Source organism: Fukomys damarensis, unplaced genomic scaffold, assembly GCF_012274545.1.
Source record: "Fukomys damarensis isolate Sample0158 unplaced genomic scaffold, DMR_v1.0_HiC HiC_scaffold_23, whole genome shotgun sequence".
NCBI lineage: Eukaryota > Metazoa > Chordata > Mammalia > Rodentia > Bathyergidae > Fukomys > Fukomys damarensis.
In genome coordinates, this window is record NW_022900935.1 from 3,666,203 (window position 1) to 3,675,002 (window position 8,800).

Here is an 8,800-nt window from a genome sequence, read left to right on the forward strand (position 1 = left end):
TGTAAATAGGGAAGTGTGGAGGGGGTGGAGGGAGGGCAGGGTACAGGGAAAAATAAGAACCAAGATACGTCATGTAAAGGTACCAGATCTCAGTGACGGATGTAACTGTACCGTACACCTAAAATACCTTAAATAAGTTTATACTAATAAACTTAATGGGGCGGGGGGACTCTGCTGATTAAAAACAAAAACAAAAAACACCACTGCAGGAGACAGTCTTGGAGCTCTCCCTCGTAAGAGCAATTGACTGATCCTTGTGGTAGTATGGCCATGGCAGGATTAGAAGGGGGCAGAAAGAATCTAAATAGTATGGCAAAAATGCCTTTTTTGTTGTTGCTGCTGGTACTGGAGACTGAAAACACGATCTGTGCACTAAGCTACACTTCCAGCCTTTTATTTTAAGACAGGCTCTCACTAAGTAAGTTGCCCAGGCTGGGCTTAAACTTGCAGTCCTCCCGCCTTAGCCTTCCAGAGTGCTGGGATTAAACTTTCTTAAAGAAGAGGCCAAAGCCCAATCGAATATTCACAAGATGTTAGTTGAGAGATGGCTGCACAGTCCTTCCGATGAGACCTTGACCCATCCTGTCCTGGCCCCGGCGGAACTGCAGAGCTCCCAGTCAGAGCTGAGGGTGTGGGGTGGGAAAGTGCAGAGGTTACCGGAGACAGAGCCGATGTTAAGCCCTGCCTCTGCCAAACACCTTATCTTCCTGAGCCTTCCTTTCCCAAAATTGATCCCCGTTATTTTGGATGAACCAGGCAACAGATGCAGGAGAGACTGGCTGAGTCACAGTGACATCCAATCTGTCCCATCAAAGCCACGAGAGCCAGAAGACAAAGGGAGCAGGGGACTCACAGGTCTCGGTACTGGTCAAAGGCATTGTTGGCTTCCACCTCCAGCTTTCTCAGCCGAGCAGACGGCATGGCCCCGTCTTCCAAAGGGGGGTCATACTTGTTACTCCACGGTGACCTGGGGGGAAGGAAGGAAGGAGAGGTCACATGAGTCACTCCAGGGAGATGTGGCTTCAAGCAGTCAGCCTGAGCCCAGCTGCCTGAAAGTTTAAAGGCAAAGTTACTGCCCGCAGCCCAGATGTTACAGGCCCTGGAAACCAAGAGGGCTTTCTGGAGTTTTTCAGAGCAAGGGCTCAGAAGAAGGAAGACCAGGGATGCACCCAGTGGCCTCTCTCACCAGCTGTGTGACACGAAGCTAACAGGAGGGCTGCTATGAGCAGCCAAGAGAAACGATGCCTAGTGCCAGGGCCACAGCTTGGCACACAGCAAGTGTTCACTAAACTTCCCTTCCCACTTTCTTAGCTACCCTGTGTCCACCGCTGTAGCAATCAGCGGATGTCCCTCTCTCCTCCTGAGTTACTGGCAGTTCCAGGTAACTGTTCCCAAGACCTTCTCACACAGGAAGGTCTAAGAGGAGAGTTATTACAGAAGCAGGCAAGAGACCCAGGTCCAGGCACAACTGCTTTGACATACGAACAACTTGGGTTATGACTGGCAATTTAGTTTTAACTTACAAAGTCTTGAGTTACAACCCAAATGTCAGCCATTGGTGGTCCCACACGGTCTCAGACACAGATTTAACCCCTTACAGAGTTCCGGAAAGAGCCTTAGAACATCCTTTCCTGTGTGGGGTTCACTGAGAAATCCCGGGCCGATGCCTCTCTAAGGACACTGAGATCTGCCTGGATACAGACAGAAGTGCACCCCCAGTTGCCCCAAGAGCAGCATTAGCTCCTGGTCTCCCTGCACACACGCATGCTCGCACGCGCACACACACACACCCTACAAGCTGGCGTGGAGAGCATGTCGGGGTAGGGGCAGGCGTGCTGCTTCTCATCCCTGAACCTACCTTGTTCACCTTGGATGAACGGTCTGAGAGGATGGAAATGCTCTGCACCTGCCCTGGCCAGCAAGGCAGCCATGAGCAACCTGTGGCTTCAGAACGCTTGAGATGCAGCTGGTGTGCCCATGGGGCTATAGTTTAATCTTATTTAATTTGAATGAACTTAAATCTAGATAGCCAATTCTAGAACTTCAGCTCAGAAAGGGATGTGGCTTTTCTGCCTTGCTCTCCACTGGTTTCTTAGCCCCGGAACAGTGCCTGACACTCCAGAGTTTGTTCATTGAAAAATAAACTGCTAAAAGAATAAATTCTTGTACTTCCCCTAGAAAGGCAGAAGTGACCACTCCCTCTTCCCTGCCCCTCCCAAACATCCAGATGTGATTCTCACACTTCCCTTGCTCTGCCCAAGCCTGAAAGTCTTTGGGAAGAGGGCCTGTGCTGGCTGCTGTGTAAGGACACTGGGACCATAGGCAAGGGAGGGAGAGACACATGGCAAGTTCTGCAGGTGGTCGGTCCTCCAGGCCACAGAGATGAAGCAACTTTCTGTTCTTTCTGCTCAGGGAGATCCAAGCTCAAAGAAACAAAACTGATCTGGCTATAGCAGCTTGCACCTGTCCTCCTAATTACCCAGGATGCTGAAGATCACCTGAGCCTAGGAGTGATAGCCCAGTGGGGCAACATGGCAAGACACTGTCTACAAAACAAATAAACAAACAAACCTCAAGGACTTGCACTGGATTTCAAAGACAAGAAAGCTGCTGACGGAATGCCACTGCCACTGCCATGACCATTTACTTATGGAGGAGATGTGGTCTCTACTGGTGGTGGTGTGTGAACTTAACTTCTGCCTCCCCACATGTTGCCTCGTGACTCCCCCTCAGCACACCCACGAGCCAGACACTTCCACTCCCCTGCCCCCCAACTGGCTCTCATTTAAGGCAACCTGAGGAGACACAAGAGCCCATCCTCTTGCAGGCTGGGGGCTGGAACTTTCAAGCAGCCTGTAACTCACGTTGCTCCTGGCTCACAGACGACAGCATTTCAAGCCGTTAGGCCTGGAGCCGGGGTAATTGTAGCTGGGGGAAAAAATCATAACATTACGCAGAATATTCTTAGTGGAAGGGGCATTCAGAACACATTTAAGAGCTTAAATGGAGGCCATCTGAGAAAAGACAGATGGACAGGAACGCTTAGATTTCAAAAGTCAGGCCTTTCCTTTTCCCCTGAGAAAGCTTTTTGTTTCAGCTAACAGGTTTCAAACAGCGCTGCTGGCAGCGATCACACCATAAGGATCTGATTTAAGTAAACGATCAAACATAGGACAGAAATGTGTGCGGAAAGTCAGAAGACCTTGAAGTTTCCTATCGAGGAGAGAGAAGAAAAACTCGGGTCTGTCTTAACACAAGTGCTCTCAGATCCCCAGAGCCCTTTCGGACCACTGGAGAGCAGCCAGGTCTACAGGGCACCCTGGAAGGCCGCAGGTCAGGGGAGCACAGCCTGGGCATGGACCCGATCCCTTCTTTCCACTGGCTCTCCTCGAAAGGATGCCTTAGAAAGCTGCCTTACCTGAAGTTTTCTAGTGAAAAAAAAGAACAAAAATGCTGATACCACCTCTCCCAAGAAGCCTTCTCTGAGCCTGAGCCACAGGTCTGCCAAGGGCGCTTCCTGTGGCCATGTGTGACCCCGGGCTGTCAGACCACTTAGCACCTTCACCGGCCTTTTCTCTCCAAGAGCTGTCCTGCCCACTTCCCACGAGGCTCACAGGAGGACAAAGCCTGGACACCATGCTGTGAATGCTGCCTGACTTCAGGGCTACACCACCAGCTCTCTGTGATTAATCTCCAGCCCGGCCCTCTCTGAGGGAGGCCTAGATTGTGGGTGCATACCCACATGGCACCCCCTTAGGGATAACAGGCATCTCAAGCTTAACACATCCCAAAGCAGGTCCTTCCTGAGTCTTCCTCCCTGCTGCCAGCACTGACCCACCTTCCAGCTGCCAGGCCTTCACCGTCTCGCCCACACTGTGCCCATCTGCACTGCAACCCGCATCCTACTCAATCACACCTCTGCTCCCCATCTCTACTGCAGCCCTGCCTAGATTACGCCATCCGTGTTCTCTATCCAACGTCAGCGTGAAGTCGGGAGGGAAAATGATCATAAAACACTGGTCTAGTCTCTTATAGAAAGTTAGCGTAAACTAAGCCATTCAAATATACAAGTTCTGTGCTATTGAGCACGACACGTATTGCTTCTTTTACTCTTCCCACAAGCATCGGCCTGGCCTTCAAGGGCCTGTGTGCCCTCCCTGCCATGCCTCTGATCTCCTCTCCCACCCTCATGCCTTCTCCGCTCTGGCCTTCATGGCTCAGGGCCAGAAAGCTTATCTCCACCCGGGACCTTGACACACAGAAAGCTCTTCTCTCAGACCTGTGTCCCTGAAGGTTTCATCCTGACGTACACTTAGCGGGAGAGCCTGCCTGTGTGCCCACCCTGTCTCTGCCTGTATCCTGTGTTTTCTCTAGCAATCCTTTCACAACCTGTATTACTTATGCATGTGCTTACTGTCTGTGTGGCTTCCTCACAGGGCTGCAGGCGCCTTAAAAGAGAGCCTCAGAACAGTGCCCAGTGTGCCAAGCATGCTTACACAAAGATGCTACAGACCAGAGATAACAACTGACCGTCAAAGTCCCAGTGCTAGTCTGGAGCCCACACTGGCTTCAAGTAATTCCTTCCTCCTGCTTCTGCTGTCCAGACACCCAGTGCCCTGTCCAGTGAGACCATCAGGCTGCAGCTTCAGGCCTGAGCCCAGGTGATGTGTCCCCTATGACACCTAAATCACACTGAAACTCCTCCATTCTCCAAGGCAGTGAGTCCATCACGGAAAGAATCCCACTCTTGGGAATAATCTCCTCCCACCTTTAAAAACCTGCCTCAGATATTACTTCCTTCAGGAGGTCCTCGTCTATTCAACCCCACACCCTGGACAGGCTCTGCACTGGCTGCACAGATCACGTGACCATTAGGTGATGACATGTATCTCCCACGCAAGGACCAATGTCAGGCTGTTTACAGCCCTCACCACGGTGATGGACAGAGAGGGGAGAGGTACACATCTGATGGAGCCGATCAGGCATCCCTTAACCACAGACACCCCATCCTCGGGACCTCCATCACCTGTAACCCTGGATGCTGCCCCTTGCAGGACTAGTGCGATTACAACACAGCAGCTGTTTTGGTGATCTTCCTCTCACATAGGCGGTAAGATGCATGAGGGTTCTACCTCCAAAGCTTACGACAGGTGCTCCACAAACACCTGCTGGTGGATGGGATGAACAGCTGGAGGGAGGAGGGGAAGAGGTGGAAGAGGGAAAGAAGAGGACAGAAGGACAAATGGGAAACAGGTGGGTGGGCTGCTGGCCTGTCACAGTCCAGAGGTCCGTGTGCTGCTGAAAGGGCAGAATGGCCGATACCATGGCCCTTCTGGTATGAGCTCACCTGTAAGAGTCCCCATCTCTGTTGTAGTCACACAAAAGGTAATCCTTGCCCACCATTTTGTCTCTGGCAATTTTCAGTGGCTGGTCAACAGAAGACAGGAGATCTTCACACAAACTGGGGACCTGGCAGAAAGAAAAGGAGCAGGTAGAAACAGTGTTTAAAATAGCTCCCTGAATTGAGGTCCACGAATGATTACTGTAGCCATCTTGTGGTCAGTATATTAACATCTGGCCCTTGGTGTCCTGCCAAAATTACAGGCCTGTTCTTTTCTTTTCCACATGTGCCTGACACCAACTGTGTCCCTCTATGAAGAAACCTGTTCTTGAATTACAGTGGAGCGTGATTTCCAATATACTCTCCATTCCAAAACCTATGTGCAGCTCTAATTACCTGATCGCCAGGGTGGTCTAGCAAATAGAAGTATGTATGTGCTCGCTATTGGTCTCTGGGGTGTGGGCAAAGGACAAGTTGAAGCCCTGAAGAAGGTAAACATTTCAAATACACAGGAATCCAAAGAACTCAGAGAATAACCCATCCGTGCTGGGAACTCCCACAGGCTCCCATGCTGGGTGGAGTTTCCAACACTTTCCAGGCCCCTGGCCAAGCATGACTAGGTTGGCTCGTACCATCAGTACTATCTTCCGTGGAGATAGCTTCGTATCGCTTTTCCCCAGCACAGCCCAGCCTGGGCAGCCTCCCTGAGGAAGACAGGCAGGACTGGACCCCAGGGCAAATGCCGCTGATTGTGACCAGGTCCCTGCTGCTGAGCAGCCCGCTGGGTGCCTCCCTCCAACTCAAACACGACTTTCCACCAAAAACTTCCAGGAAGGGATGGCAGTACTGTCAGAAACGGATTCCTCAGGTCGGAGTCACTTCCCTTCTGTATTCCATGTGCTGACTTGTTTCGTGGTCTGGGTTCTAGGGGGCCCCACCACATCTTTTACCAGGCAGGTGGCGGCCAACTGCACCAATAACCCTTCCCAGGAGAGACATGAAACTGTAAGGCAAAGACAACCGCCAGAGGGGCCGCGTTCCTCCGAAGTCCCTGACCAGCGCCTGAAGACAGGAACAGACAGCACGCCTCCAGACTGTGAGCCAGGCATCTCGAGCACCCAGCCCCTCCCTCACCCCCATGCTTTAGTACTCAGCTTAGAAGGCACCACGAAGCACGGTTGGGAGGAGGAAGCCCTGTTTGCAGCAACACAGAAACTTTGGCCTTGGTGAGGCGGCCTGTCTCTTGCACACAGAGCAGCCTCCAAGGAGATGCACACACCATTAAGCCCAGGCAGGACCTTCTCCACATGTATTGGCCCTCTCCTCAGCAAACAAATAAACAGGGGCTGATTTTCAAAGTGACCCACTACCGCTCCCAAGAGCCTGCCGTGGATCATGCGCTGGGCTAGGGGCTCTGTAGACAGCACGCTGTTAACCTGAAAGTCCACAGGCCTGCTGTAAAGTAGGTATGGATTGTGCCCATTTTACAGATTAGATGGTTGGGGCCAGAATCATTAAGTTGCCCAAAGGCCATATGAACAGTGGGGACAGAGATCAAAGCTAGGATGGGCTAAAAGCCTCCAAAGCCCCAGGTCTTCTCCACTCTTAACTGTATCTGACTTCTAAAGGGAAATAGCGAAGAGTCCCTCCTGCCCCACTGCTGCTCAGTCACGGTCACAGAGCCCTTCATCAGGGGAGTCCTGCCTGAGGAAAGGAGAGTCTAACAGCCTCCACCTAGGCAGCTGGGTCAGGGTGGTTCAACTGTGATGTCACGGACCCAGAGAAATGACCCTGAGCACCTCTGCGCCCGCCTATCTCTGAGGAACTCCACTTATGTCGTCCTTTCTACCCGAGTGAGCCCCTTCAACCAGACTTCCTGATTCCACTATCTGAGAGCTTCTAGTTTTGGGCAAGTCAAGTACTTACTTTTCTACTAAGACCTGGCTTCCTCACCTGCCAAGGGGCCTAATAAAAATCCAGAGGTTAATGTGAGGTTCAAATGAGAGAATGCATTCCACCTTCAGAAGTGTGGCCCACGCAGGCTTGGTCATCTCCTGGTCTCCCGTTCTGGATCTGACTCTTTCTGTTACTCTCAGATGGCAACTATTAGACCTCCTCACACTTCAATTCACCAGCTGCTTCAGGCACTGGATACAAATGGACCTAGTTCTGTCCAAGGCCAGCCAAGCTGGCAAGAAAATGGGATCTGATAAGTAAGACTCCAAATTTACTCTTACCCAAGAGGTTAATCCATGGATAAAGAATGTTTCCATCATTTCTCCCTAGTATTTATATAAAAACTATTTGTTCACTGACCGGTTATGGGAGAAAGGAAGGTGAGAGGCAGAGAGGAAGAAAGGACCTTGTGCCACATAAAACCTCCCAAACCCCAACTGGCTTGATTGGGGTGTGTGGGGGGTGTTACTGGGGATTGAACATAGGGTCTTCGCACAGAGCTGCATTCCCCAGCCCTATTTGTTTTTGAGACAGAGTCTTACTAAGTCACTAAGTGGCTCAAGCTGGGCTCCTCCTGCCTCGGTCTCCCAGAGTGATGGGGTTACAGGCGTGCACCGCTATGTCTAGCTCGGCTTTATCTTTATATTAACAAATCAATGTACAACAAGAATCTTTACTAAAAGAGTCTGTTGTCAAGAACCAAATTCTGATGGACACCAATGACCAATTCCAGTTGGGCCTCCAACTCGGCATTCTCAAATACAAACCCTGATGTGGTGGGAAAGCACCAGAGAGATCTGGAGCTGTCATCGAAGCAGTGCGCGCGCGCGCGCGTGTGTGTCAGCTTAGCTGTGGCTTTTAAAACACACAGTTGGAGAAGCCACAGTTGGTAGAAGGACTGAGAACTGCAGACCTAGGCCCTGGCTTCTGCTCTGCTTATGAACATGGAAGCACAGCAGGTGAAGCACAGCAGAGATAAACCACCCTTAAAGATCTGAGCCTGGACTTTTGAAAGCCTCAGCCAGCCTGGCCAGTCTCTGCAAAGCATACGTTTAAAGTGAATCCCCCAGATTGTAGTAGCGTGCAGAGAAAGGCCAGGGAGCTCATGAACTGCGTGAGATCTGGCCCTCTATGAAAAGCATCTGGGATGGTATATGGCCTACTGGTTCTCCATCTACAAGGTATAACTTTGGATTTAAACATAAACTCTGCCACCAGCCTAGTTTCTTTCTTTCTTTTTTGTTTGTTTGTTTGTTTTTGGTACTGGGGATCACCGAATTCAGGACCTTGCACTCAAGGCAGGCAGCAGAACCACTGAGCTAAATCCCTGGCTCAGCCTTATTTCTTTTGATCAAAGATAATGTGCTGGGCTGGGCATGGTGGCACACGCCTGTAATCCCAGCACTCCAGAGGCTGAGGCAGGAGGATCGCTGTGAGTTCAAGACCAGCCTGGGCTACATAGTGAGTTCCAGGTCAGTCTCAACTATGTAATGAGACCCTGTC

At 51.0% G+C, this 8,800-nt stretch overlaps 1 protein-coding gene across 8 annotated transcripts in view; it reads right to left on the reverse strand.

Moving 5' to 3' along the window:
* The window catches only part of Capzb (capping actin protein of muscle Z-line subunit beta), a 122,169-nt gene that overhangs the window by 33,077 nt on the left and 80,292 nt on the right, over window positions 1-8,800 (reverse strand). For all 8 annotated transcript variants that reach the window (XM_033767913.1, XM_010614233.3, XM_033767912.1 and 5 more), the window contains 2 exons: window positions 5,348-5,469; window positions 854-967 (listed from right to left, as the gene is read on the reverse strand). In XM_033767913.1, coding sequence (XP_033623804.1) covers window positions 854-967; window positions 5,348-5,469 — 236 coding nt within the window. The remainder of the gene's footprint in view (window positions 1-853; window positions 968-5,347; window positions 5,470-8,800) is intronic.